General features: G+C 34.9%; 3 protein-coding genes across 3 annotated transcripts; 1 reads left to right on the forward strand and 2 right to left on the reverse strand.

Moving 5' to 3' along the window:
- The first annotated feature begins 2,737 nt into the window (after positions 1 to 2,737).
- On the forward strand, positions 2,738 to 4,859 carry LOC106445552 (ras-related protein RABE1a). The gene is made up of 9 exons (XM_013887131.3): positions 2,738 to 2,959; positions 3,032 to 3,128; positions 3,340 to 3,412; positions 3,504 to 3,604; positions 3,700 to 3,765; positions 3,911 to 4,008; positions 4,104 to 4,166; positions 4,255 to 4,347; positions 4,539 to 4,859. The coding sequence occupies exons 2-9, from the start codon at positions 3,056 to 3,058 to the stop codon at positions 4,617 to 4,619; spliced, it is 648 nt and encodes a 215-aa protein (XP_013742585.1). The 5' UTR covers positions 2,738 to 2,959; positions 3,032 to 3,055; the 3' UTR covers positions 4,620 to 4,859.
- Positions 4,860 to 4,943: 84 nt separating this feature from the next.
- Positions 4,944 to 5,687, reverse strand: LOC106445553 (zinc finger protein ZAT18-like). Its single transcript, XM_048777994.1, has one exon. The coding sequence runs from the start codon at positions 5,466 to 5,468 to the stop codon at positions 4,944 to 4,946; it is 525 nt and encodes a 174-aa protein (XP_048633951.1). The 5' UTR covers positions 5,469 to 5,687.
- A 1,651-nt stretch (positions 5,688 to 7,338) lies between these two features.
- Positions 7,339 to 8,801, reverse strand: LOC106449322 (serine/threonine-protein kinase ZRK3-like). Its single transcript, XM_013891097.3, has one exon. The coding sequence runs from the start codon at positions 8,612 to 8,614 to the stop codon at positions 7,532 to 7,534; it is 1,083 nt and encodes a 360-aa protein (XP_013746551.2). The 5' UTR covers positions 8,615 to 8,801; the 3' UTR covers positions 7,339 to 7,531.
- Between the last annotated feature and the right edge of the window lie 4,576 nt (positions 8,802 to 13,377).

The raw sequence follows: 13,377 nt of genomic DNA on the forward strand, positions 1-13,377 counted from the left end.
TCATCTAATAAATATTAATATTAAAATATACCATATATATGTTATTATCATTTAAATTTAATTATATATCATATCAAATAGAAAAAATATTTTTTTGATTTATAAAATTTATTTATATGTTCGCACCAATTTAATTATATAAGTAGTAGATAATAATTTTTTAATTATTCAATATATATTTATTATTTCATAATATGTTATAAACATATAATATATAAAATAATTTATATATATAATATTCATTACGCACAAGGTGCAGGTCTTAACCTAGTGTATAGTTATTAGACAAATTAAACTTTAATGTAGAACTACTACTTTCTCAAACGTACAAGTACCCAAAACTCACAACAGTTACAAAACGATACACTGTCTTGTCTCCCATGATTACATTATTTCAATACACATGATGTGAATATAAATATACTCATGATTTTGTGAATGTAAATATATACTCATGATTTTCTGAATCAATAAGAATATCATATTCACCTGCTTTTTGTTTGTTTTAGTTTATATATACTTTTGGTGGTATTAGAGTACTGCCATCCCATTATATGGCTTGTTAATTATTAAGTAGGCAGGTCTTCGAACTATTGGACGTGAATAGTACCACCGAAACAATCAAAGCAGCCGGCGATGCAAAATTTGCCACCACCGGTCAGTGTCACAACACAACGTAATCATATGGTCAAGTTAAAACTGAAACGCAAGTGTTGTTGAATGGTATTAATTTCAATTATGAACGTTTTTGACAAACTGATTAGAATGCTCTCAAGTCTGAATCGTACTTTTGCTGCATTCATGCAAAAAACTATGTTCGCAGACAGGCGGTGCCTGAGAATACAAACAAGTGAAACATATGTTTGGTTGGGGCCTTGAAAAATTATACTACTACTAGAAATAAATTCTGAACAGGAATAACTAAGTAGTTATGTTGGTAATGTACTTATTAGAAATAGATAAAGTGCACAGTTTTATTCCTTTCCATCATAAGGTGGCAGATGTACTCTGTACAGTCCAGCATGGGGGCAATTGCCACTACTCAAAATTTAAAGTTTAGTGCAAGTTACAAAGACGTTAAAATGGGGACCCCAATAATAACCTTTTTTTTGCCTCACAATCACATTTACAGAAAAATGGATTTTCAAATCAGGTCAAATTTTAATTTCTATATTACCCTAATCTTCTTACAGTCTTAATCTTTATTGATATCAATTTCCTTACTCTTCCGATCTTAGTGCTACATTCCCTTGGCTCATTTAGGTTTATGTTTTTTATACGCCTCCACTTTCTTAATTGGTTAGTTTATTAATTTTTTTTATCATATTCTACATATATAATTTTGGGATAATATTTTATATTTTAATATTATATAGATAGAATCTATATGGATTAGTGCTTTTTATGAACTAATAATGTTTTCAGTTGGATAGTAATTTGTTTTTGTTTGTACTCAGTAGAATCAGGTTGCTACATGTTTAAAGCTAATAACATGTAGTATTTGAGTTATATATTTAAAACAAGTAAACTTCAATATATATATATATATATATATATATATTTAAATTCTAAATATAGTTATTCAATCAATAATAAAATAAAAAGTTTACTATATAAATATAATTTTCCCCACTCAATACTATTTCTATATCCGCCACGGTTTATGGAGATCAATCTAAGTACATGTACATCAAATCTCACTATTAACAAAAACAAAACTTCACTTTTAAAGTGGTGAAACTTAAAATTTAACTTTAAATTTTTTGCATTAGTTTATACTATGTTTTTTGTAACTAATAAAAAATACAAAAAATTGTAAATTTAATATATAATCACAAAAAAATCCAGTAATTGTTTTATAAAAAAATAATTAAAAATACTATATTTTAATAAAAATACATAAAAACACAAACTAAATCATAAAACTTATTTAAAAATATTCTATTTATTAAAATTAGTTATATAATGCTTTCATATATGGTCAATTAATATTTTCGTTTATAGTCTTATTCGATTTGAACAAAAAATCAGAAAATTAACTTAAGAACAACAAACAAAAATCTCCGATTACAAAAGATGGATGATATTTTAGGTATTTAAGAGGTTAATATCAAATTTACCTGAATATTAGAGCTTGTAATATTTTAATTGGCTTATTGTTTTTGTTCTCGTGTAATTGTATGCTTTATATTTTTTTCTTTGTATTTTTATTTTATTGTAATTATGTTGTAAAATATTTATCTTTAGTGTTATTAAGATATGTTGTATTTGGAATGAAATAAAAACTATAAGGACTAGAATAATAATTATAAAAGTTATAAAAGTTAGTTGAAAGAAACATAATTGTAATTTTTTTTAAATATTGAAATTGAAATATAAAAATTTGTATGTAGCATATTGAAGTTTTACTGTTTATATTTCAAAAATAAAATATGAGAATATAAATATCAAAATTTGTGAACTTTTAAAATATTGAACTTTAAATATGAAAATTTTGTATGGAGCTTCAAATATGAAGTTGTACTCTTTAAATTTAAAAATTGAAAATCTTGAAGTTGTTTTATGGAGCATGTTTGAAGTAAGTATGTCTTGTACTCTTTTTTAAAATTGAAAAGAAAAAAGAGTCGTCAATTTTGCTGGGTTGGATCAGTAAGGTTAAACTAAAACCTTGTTTCCCATATATGTTCACCAGCCCAAGGCCTGGTATATACACTATAAGCTAAACGGCGACGTATTAATGCTAATCACAATTGAACCAAAACCGAAAACCGAAGTCCACGCGCCCATAGATCTCCATCGCGATCGAGATCCAACGATCCAGATCCATTCCCTCTCCTTCTCCTTCTTCCTCAAAAGAGAACAAAGAAATATATTCTGAATCTTCGAAAAGTCGATCGGGAGGAAGAAGAAAAAAAATCAACGGCCGATTCTTACGATTCATCTCCGCCGAGCAGATCTGGTACTTCTCTTTTCCGATTTCAATCTCTCTCTCTCCTTTTTCTTCGTAACGCTGATTGTTTTTGCGTCACAGTGAATTGATTCTCGGCTTCTCGCGATGGCTGCCCCTCCTGCTAGAGCCCGTGCTGATTACGATTACCTCATCAAACTTCTCTTGATCGGAGACAGCGGTATGTTTCTTCACTCAGATCGTAATACTGCATTTTTCGATTTACTTTTTTGTTTTGTTTGAAGGATCGATTCATTAGTGATTTTGAGTTTCTCGATCGAGGAGTTAGGCCTGATGTGAATCTTTTCATCAGCTTAGACTTTTGATTTCTGATAGAAGAATCTAGAGACTATTTAAGTTTGTTGTTATCTAATGGACTCTCGTACTATCAGGTGTGGGTAAAAGTTGCCTCCTTTTACGTTTCTCTGATGGCTCATTCACCACCAGTTTCATTACAACCATTGGGTATGATCTCATTGTTCACACATGCTCTTCTATGTGGTACTTTCTGCTCCTACTCGAGTTGATTTTCTTTTTTTTGTTATGTGTTTGACAGTATTGATTTCAAGATACGGACTATTGAGCTGGACGGGAAGAGAATCAAGCTGCAGATCTGGGATACTGCTGGACAGGAGCGGTTCAGGACTATCACAACTGGTTTCCCTTCCCATTTGTTTGCTTTAGAATATAATCTTTCTGCTATATATGGTTTCACTTTTCTTACTCACCCAAGTGGGTTCTTCTTATTGCAGCTTACTACCGTGGAGCCATGGGCATCTTGCTTGTGTATGATGTCACTGATGAATCATCTTTCAACAGTAACTACTCTCTCTCTCTCTCTTTACTTTCAACTTACACTTTAATTAGTTCAATTAGCCTCTAGGCTTTATGATGCAAGTTTATACTCTTCCATCTGTTTAGCATTATTATTTTCTAATCAAATTAATTTTGTTCTTTTTCCAGATATCAGGAATTGGATCCGTAACATTGAGCAGCACGCTTCTGATAATGTCAACAAGATTCTAGTGGGGAACAAGGCTGATATGGATGAAAGCAAACGAGTCTCTCTCTCTCTCTTTTACCCTTTCCATATATCTTCCTGCTTTTTCATTACATGATTTTGATTAGCAACACACTTATGTGTTTTGTTTTCCAGGCTGTGCCAAAAGCTAAGGGCCAAGCTCTTGCAGATGAATACGGAATGAAGTTTTTCGAGACTGTACGTTGTGGTTTTAAGTTTTGTTACTTGTACGGTCTAAGTCTTTTTGTTTGGTTAATTAACGTTGATGAGTTTGGCTTTTTTGCAGAGTGCCAAGACTAACCTAAACGTTGAGGAAGTTTTCTTTTCAATTGGTAAAGACATTAAGCAAAGACTTGCTGATACCGATGCAAAGGCTGAGGTTCGTTGGGTTTCAAAATTTATGTTCACTGTCATCATCATCTTAATACATTGAAATTGCATCATCATCATCATACATTGCAATTAGGTTGAGTGAGGGTATATGATAAGTCCAGTATTGATCAAACTTTAACATTTTACTGTGTGTATCAAACCGTTTTTAAATTGTTTCTTTTTATCATTGTTTTGTAGCCACAAACAATCAAAATCAACCAAAACGACCAGGGCGCAGGGACATCTCAAGCTACTCAGAAATCAGCATGCTGTGGTTAGTAGAAAACTGGTCCCTTGCGCCGCCATCTGAGGAGAGAATCTGGCTTTCTGAAGAGACCTTTGGAAAGAAAGGGAGGAAAATCTTCTAACTGCGATGGCGTTTTCTACGTATTCTTTTACAATTCTCTGTTTCCCCCTAACGGGTATAGTGTGAAGGACACATGTTTCTGGTATGGACTCCCTCACATCAGACTTGACTTGTGATATTATCAGATTTTCTTTCTACATCTTTTTTTTCTATTTGACAGAAAGAATGAAAATAATATTTAGCAAGAGAAATCACAACTAAATTACTAATAGGATTTGTATATGCTTACACTAAAACTAGTTTACAAACTTCAAATCAATATGTGGAGCCAAATTCTTCGCAAAGATGTTTAAAAGATCATTCTCCAAGGGAGTTAGATTCAGGTCCAAGCGCATAACCCTCTTGCTGCTCTGGCATTGATCATTAACCGGACTGGTATATACCTTAGAAGAGATAACCGATTGTTCATTTATCATGCTCGCCCTGTGCCTTCTAATGTGACCGCCTAGAGCTTGACCGGTCCCAAACATTTGACTGCAGATTGAACACTTATGCACATCATTCTCATTGTTCCGATGCTTGGCTTGTTCTTGCTCAACACTCATCAGCTTAGGTTTCTTGTGGCTGGCTCTATGACCTCCGAGAGCTTGGAACGAATCAAATTTCCGGTTACACGTTTTGCATTCAAAGCGGTTACCGTTGATTTTGCTTCCGGTAGATTCGATTTGCTTGACCACAAAACTATGAGATGACATCGTTAGAGTTTTTATCATGTCTATATGCGTGATGAAATCTTCGTAATCTGAACGGTCTCTCTTCATGTTTTTATCGGTTGAGTGTCTCCCGAGAAGAGCAAAGAGCAAGATAGAACGAATAAGTATAGGTTTTGGTTGGTTTATGTAGGAATATGAAAAGAAAAGCAGCTGACTATTGTAAGAGAATCTTAGTTATGAAGATTATGGAGTATTTTATAAGCAAAATTAAAGAAGGTTTCAGAGATTTTGACTTTGGTATTCAATTATATTAAGCAGCATTACTGGTTTGACTAAGCACAACATGCTAAACAGAACGTAAAAGTCTCTTGCAATTGCGTCCAATATGTAATCACCTAAAAATAACTTTAGTATCGGTGGTAATTAGTTGCACATTGTTATTATTTTGTTGTTGGCTTCTAAATTAGTAAGTAACCCCGTGATTTTTTATTTGACCATGGCTTCTAAAGTCAAAACTAAAAGTCAAATGACTGCATTCTCAAAAATCAAAATCTGATAACTACACTTTAGCTAGCACTCTTTGTACCCTATAGGCTATAGATGTATACGTATCATGTATTGGAAGTGTACACTGCATGCATCATGCACACGTATACACACGTCATGGCGGCTAAACCGGATTTAGAGTTTAAACTAGAGTTTAGCAAAAGAGGTGTGTATATAAACTAGATATACGCACCTCTTTTGCTTATATGTTTATATAATCCTTACGATTAGTATATCGTTTGGAGAAGATTAGTAATTTTAGCGTCCAATGGATTGTATTCTTACAGGTTCATTTGCACAAGTATTGGAATGTTCCGATAACAACAACAAAGAAGCTGTAGCGATCAAATTAGTTGACGTGTTGCAGAGGCTTACAAGGCATGATTTGGTGGTTCTCGGCAAGAATATTGCATTTTGGGATAAGCTCTTCCATTCCTTGCAGCTGCGTGCAAATACGAATTTGGTTTGACTATCGTAATCATATTTGTATTGTAAGTACTGTTACCTTTGTTTGATGAGATTTAAGAGGAAAGCATGCCCGAGTATTGTGTGAGTTTAAACAGGTGCTTAAGAAGCTTGAACCAAGCTTATATGATTTTTGAAGTACAACGTTTGAACATCAAGACCATAACTATATATATCGTATCAACAAGGCATTACCGTGCACCAGAAGTTATCCTAGGTCAAAATTTTGACTATTACAAACCTATGTAGATAATATTGATTGGTATTAGCTATACTGGAACTTGGTCGCAGGGGTAGGATGGAACTATCCGTGTGATCTGTGGAGTATTGGTTGCATACTTGTTGAAACTTGTTTGGTGAGTAACTTACTGCTTATATGTATTCGGTATCACCAGGATTCATATCTCACCATTGTCACATTGAAACATTTTATTCTAAATAAAACTTGCATGGAGAGGCACTTTTCCAAACGCCTGAAAACTTAGAACATTTGGGTTTGGCCATGATGGAAAGGGTCCTAGGATAGCAGCATCCAATTAATTAGCAACAAGATCAAAGTTATATCAAAATCAAAACTGTTCTTGCAGCCGGCGCTCTGAGAGATACTTCAGGCGAGGTGCAAAGTTAGATTGGCCTGAAGGTGCGGCATCAAGAGACAGCTTAAAAGCAGTGTGGAAACTTCCGAGGTTACCGGTATATAACCTCTCAAGGATCAATATTAAATAACTTTGGACTTGACATCACTTATCTATGGTACTAATATTAAGAACTCCATTTTTTTTCTGAAGCTGATCATGCAGCATGTGGATCACTCAGCAGGCGATGATCCAACAAAGTGTTCCCTTTAGACCAAACCCTTATTCATTTTTATATAACCACAAAAACTAAAAAGAAGAAAAACCAGATGAATGCTTGGATCAAATCTGCAGTTTCTGGTTTTATTCACTTGTCTTGGAAAAAAAAAAGGAGAGTAGTGTACATGATTTTGATGTGTATTTAGTTGGCTTATACAAAGATCACATATAAAAAATAAGAGTGGTGTACAGACTTTTCTATCTATTATATGTAAGTATTGTTTCCTCAGATATCTATTATATATTATTGTCCATGCAAAAATGTTACAAAAGTTGTGTAGAGGGTTATATCAGAACAGAAGGATCTCATAGAAATGATGTCTCAGCCCGCTTGAGTTCTTTAGCAACCTGGATCATCTTCGGTCTGTCTTCATCCCTCTCCCTGCAGCATCTCAGCGCAAGTAAAACACAAGCTTCCGCCTCCAATCTTTGAGCACTAGTAATATCTTTCATCACCACGAGATCAATTACTTCACTGAGCTTCCCAACCTCGTATAAGCCTTTCACATATTGAAGAATACCTACGGGATCCCCATCAGATACATTAAAGTAAACCGATCTACCACTGAGAAGAACCATCAACAAGACTCCAAAGCTGTACACATCTGTGTACTCCGACACAACCAATGTCGCAAAGTATAACGGATCGAGGTACCCGTACGTACCCAGCACGTCTTCAGCTTCTATCTGTGATTTACCTTCCTCGAGCGATATCGAGAAAGACATATCCGACAGCTTTGCGGTCCAGTTCTCGTCCAAGAAAACGTGCATCGGTTTAACATCTCTGTATATGATGATCTTAGGGAAGGCCATGTGGAGATAAGCCAATGCGTTCGCAATCTCCTTTGCAATCTTTAGCCTCAAACTCAGAGGCAGTAAAGATTCCTCCCCATTAACGGTGGTAACACCTCCTCGATGATTCAAGACTCCATGTTCTGCGTATTCGAAAACAAGAACTGGAAAAGGGAACTCGAGACAAGATCCTAGTAGTTTGAGAAAGTTGTTGTGGCTGCTCATCCGAGCAGACAAGACTATGTCTTTGTAAACCTCTCCTACTCTGCGGTCAGTGACTTTGTACTCGGAGAATCTTTTGATCATGTAAGATCTATCTTCGATAACACCTTTGTACCATAGGTAGAACCCTTCTTGGGCGATGGAACAACTGGTGTCGAAGTTGTTGGTAGCTTTAAGGATCTGAGAAGAGGAAAAGCTGCGTATAGGAATGGTTTTACCGTTACAATCAGCGATTATTTCATTGAGCAAGATGCTTCCGTTCTCCAAGAACCTCCTTTGCTTCTTTATGCTTCTTTCCTTATTCTTCCCGAACGAACCAGAACTCAAATTGTTCTTCAACTTCTTCACCATTGAATCCATTGAACAATTGTTCATCAGCTTTACTCTGTTTGTTTGTTTGTTTAGTCGGCTCGACTAGAGAAACCTTCCGTTGAAAAGTCAAAAACTTCGTGCAGAGTTGTAGACTAAACGCATATAAATACAAACGTTATGTTCGCGTGAAACTGCTAAGAAAACAAGTGTCTATATTCACTGCACATGGACATTTATTAATAAAGTCCGCAGAAATGGTATGATATGAACATTTATAATAAAGTCCCAGGAATTGGTATGAGATATTCTTAGAAACGTTATGAGAAGTTCATATATGTAGCTTTAAGTAACTGAGCAGAAAGAGGTAGAACATAGGGGTGTTTTTCAAAACCAACATATATTTTCAAGTCAAACCCAAAACTAACCCTTTTTTTTGTCAATACTATTCATCAATAAAATTTCCATACTATCCTTATGTTTTTGAATTATTCACAAAATTGCCATTTTTCTTTATTTTTTTATTAATTTCGAAATTAACAAAAAAACAAATACATCCTAACAATTTATTCTTGTTTACAAAAATGCCATCATCATCAATTTTTCCAACCACCATGAACCACCATTTTTGAGCTCTAAAGCTCTAGAATTCATTTTTCAACCACTTTTTTTCTCATTCTAACCAAAAAAACTTCATTTCCTCTCATCTCCTCTACATTTCCATCTAAAAAACTCTCATAACTATCATTTTCATAATCACAAACTTCATATTTTTGAGTTTCTTCATTAGTGAATCGTTAAAGATGCTTCTTTTTGCTCATATTTGGAGTTTGGACGGTTGAAAAGGTTGGAAACGAGCTTTACACATGAAAAAAGGTAACTATTTACATGGTTTTCGTTCTTTTTCAGATCTGTGTCGCGACGGTAGACTGTTTTGTATGTCTACGCCTCCGTGGAGACTTACGATGCAGTCTATTTGTCAACGCACGGGTTAGTTTTGCAATTGACCAGACAAATTTTTTTTCTAACGCAGACTTCCCCAGTAGTCTCCGTCTTTACCTTTGACAACAAAAATAAAACTTTCGGTAGACTTACTAAGACGTCTACCTAAAAGAGGTTAGTTTTTCATTTGACCAAACTTTTGACTTTTCAAAATAGACTTCAACGGAAGTCTATAAAATGTAGACTGCCAACGAAGTCTATAAAAGGTCAGTTTTGCATTTGACCAAAACTTTGACTTCGTGGAATAGGTTTGTTTTGTGTTTGACCAAAAAGTTTAAAAAGCAATCAAAAATTTATTAAATTGTAGACTAAATATGCAGTCTTCTTATCTTAAAAAAAAAATGTAGACTGCGTATAAAGTCTACTCTTTTATTTTGGTCAAATGCAAAACCAACCCGTCGGATTTGAGAGTAGACTTCACAAGAAGTCTACACACCCGTAGACGTTCATTTCAATCTACTGATTTGAAGTCAAACTTGGTCAATTGCAAAACTAACCTCTTTCAAAAAAATTCAAACATGTAGACTGCATATGAAGTCTAGTTCTGAAAGTCAAATCTTGGATGAATTCTAATCAATTGCAAAAAGTAACCTTTTTAAATTGTAGACTGAAATGAAAGTCTACATGTACAAAATCACAACTTTTATTCAACTATAGAAAGCAACCCGTAAAATGGTCAATTGCAAAAACCAACCCAAAGAGTAGACCTATTTGACAGTCTGTGTCTATAAACTGAAAAGAACGTCTACATCTTCAGAGACTGAATATTAAGTCTGCATAGAAAAATCTATAAAAATGTGAATTTGTGTATTATTCATTAAATTTTGTCTAGTTTTTTTGTTTGACAGTGTGCGTTAGTTAATCCTAATGGGTTTGAGTGATTTTGAAAAGATTTTTTTTTTTTATAATTATGAAGGTATAATTCATTTGATTTGACAATGTTGTTAGCTAATAATTGTAGACGTATTTGTAAGTCTTCGTTTATAGTTTTGCTAGTAAGGCTGAGCTTGTTTCAAAGCTGAAGTCGGTGACTGTGGAATATAAATTTACATACTCAGCATATAAGACAACAAAAACTCTGTATGTGGCTAAGTGTCGTGTTCAAGGATGTGGTTGGAAACTTAGAGCGAGTGTGAAGCATGGGCCAAAGACATTTTGGATGACAAAATATTCGAAAAGGATGAAGAATCAGAAAGGTTGAAGAATGTTCCTTGTGCATGATGGCTGTACACATGGTAAACTTCTTGAAATGACACAAGAAGATTATGATCTGGACAACAAAATTGAGAAGATGGTGCTAACCTATTCTTTACCAAACATCATTTAAAACAAATGACTCCGAATAGGAAAATACTCCTCTTATGCCTGTCACGAATAATCGACAAGTACGGAACTTGATCGAGTTATCTAAGACACACTTTGTACGCCTTTGTGTATCAACCTTGCGCCAAATACACTAAAATTTTTTGGATTGACTATATGTTAGATAATAAGTGTAGACGTTTTTGTAAATCTATAAATGTAGACTGCAGTTGAAGTCTACGTCGTAAATTCTATTAAAAGTGTATTTGTGTATTATTCATCATATTTTTTTCATGATTTAAATATTTTACAGTGTATGTTAGTAAAATTTTAAGTGAAATTGCATCCCATATACATAACTTTTTCCTTAATTAACTAAATACCCTAAATCCCACAACATCATACCTTAGTTGTTAGACACACAACTTGTCACATCATGTGTATTCACCTAATTTCTAACTTCTTTGTGGTTATTTAGCTAATTGACTCATTTTAATGGTCTTGGATGAATTTCACAATTTAATGTGTTATAATTATACACTTGATACTTATTGCAAATTGTTTTGATTAGTGTTTTTTTTTTTTTTTTTTTGTCATCAACTTTACAGACTCATATAGACTCTGTGAACCAAACTGGGAGATCTTGATCCATGTGAACTACAAAAGACGTTTCCTTCCTAGCGCTACGGGCTAAGCTATCCGCCTTCTTGTTATGCGTTCTTGGTACATAGATAATCTCTGCGTGGGAAAAACTCTCTTTCAAGCTGTTTATATCCTCCAAATAACTTGCAAATGCTGGCCATTCCTCTGGTGTTGAAACCATCTTCACCAATTGAGAACAATCCGTTGCAAACGTAACCTGAAATTGTCGTAAGTTTTTCATACATTCCATTGCCCATAACAAGGCTTCCATTTCTGCATGAAGGGGAGAAAGTGACGCCCGAACATTCCTTGCACCCATCAAACCCGCAAATCCCTCTAGAGTACTATACCATCCTTGGCCAGAAAAAATATCATTTTCTTTCCAGGAACCATCCGTAAAACACCATCTTCCTGGGATTGACGGAAGAATCATTGCCCCTACCGGTTGGATCCTCTTGTTATCATTCAAAATTTGAGCCTCAGCCCAAAGTTTTGATTCCGCTTCAGCCAGTTTAAGGGTATCCAACGGATCCACATCCATATTACTAAAAACTTTATTATTTCTTCCCTTCCATATATACCATAGTATCCATGCAAACTGATGATCCTCCATCTGTGGAACAACTCTCCAAAAAAGATGATCCATGTTCACAAAGAGAGAACTTGTTGGAAACAATGTTGGACATGTTGGAATCTTTGAAAGAGCCCATGTCTGAAGTGCAGGAGGGCATTCAAAAAACACATGGTTGATCGATTCCTCCTCCGCACCACATCTTGCACAAACAATGTCGCCGGGTATCCCTCGCTTATGCAGATTTTTCTTGACTGCTATACAACCTGTCACCAATTGCCATAGAAAATGTTTAATCTTTGGTGGACACCGTATTTTCCAGCAATATGCTTTCAAAATATTCACTGTGGGTCCAAACACTACTGGTGGTTTTGCCTTATCTGGATATATCCTTTCAATCTGATATCCAGATTTAACCGTGTATTTTCCATTATTTGTGAAATGCCATCCATCCTTGTCTGCTATCAGAGTTCTACTCAATGGTATACTCTCTATTAATTTCACATCCTGTGGATCCACCAAAGCCTGAATCGCCTGCGAATTCCATCGTCGCAAATGAGGATCAATAAGCGACTCCACTGTAAGGTCTGGGTAAAGATTGTGTTGATTTTTATTGGCTGGTCTCGGGCGAGTGGTTGGGAGCCAAGGATCATTCCATACAAAATTAGAAGAGGAGTACTGGCATCAGAAAAGTAGAAATATGTGGTATTCATCTGGAGACCTCAATACAAAATTCTATCACGCTTTAACTAAGCAACGAAGGGTCCGTAATAGGATCGTAGGGCTATATGATGTTGAGGGAAATTGGATTACAGCGAATACTGGAGTAGAGAAAGTTGCGGTTGATTATTTTGAAGAATTATTTACTACAACTTCTCCATCGGAGTTTGATGATTTTCTCTCAGAGGTAACACCGGGCATAACTCCACAGATGAATCAACGATTATTGAGGATAGCGACAGAGGATGAGGTCAGAGAGGCTCTGTTTATGATGCATCCAGAGAAGGCTCCAGGACCGGATGGTATGACAGCTCTGTTCTTTCAACATTCATGGCATATTATTAAAGTAGATTTGGTGGAGATGGTGAATGATTTTTTGGTGTCTGGAGAAATGGATACAAAGTTAAATATTACTAATATTTGCATGATTCCAAAGACAGAGAGACCTACAAGGATGACGGAGTTGCGACCTATCAGTTTATGTAATGTAGGGTACAAGATTATTTCGAAAGTTTTGTGTCAACGGTTGAAGGTATTGCTACCTTCCCTAGTTTCAGAAACGCAATCGGCATTTGTGGCAGGGAGACTGATC

This window comes from Brassica napus, chromosome A4 (genome assembly GCF_020379485.1).
Source record: "Brassica napus cultivar Da-Ae chromosome A4, Da-Ae, whole genome shotgun sequence".
Lineage (NCBI taxonomy): Eukaryota > Viridiplantae > Streptophyta > Magnoliopsida > Brassicales > Brassicaceae > Brassica > Brassica napus.

Bases quoted from the DNA above. Each gene is read 5' to 3' on its own strand.
- LOC106445552 (XM_013887131.3), top strand. From the start codon at position 3,056: ATGGCTGCCCCTCCTGCTAGAGCCCGTGCTGATTACGATTACCTCATC. The intron at 3,605-3,699 runs GTTTCCCTTCCC...TTCTTATTGCAG, and splicing joins GTTCAGGACTATCACAACTG to CTTACTACCGTGGAGCCATG. The intron at 4,009-4,103 runs GTCTCTCTCTCT...TTTGTTTTCCAG, and splicing joins ATATGGATGAAAGCAAACGA to GCTGTGCCAAAAGCTAAGGG.
- LOC106445553 (XM_048777994.1), bottom strand. From the start codon at position 5,468: ATGAAGAGAGACCGTTCAGATTACGAAGATTTCATCACGCATATAGAC.
- LOC106449322 (XM_013891097.3), bottom strand. From the start codon at position 8,614: ATGAACAATTGTTCAATGGATTCAATGGTGAAGAAGTTGAAGAACAAT.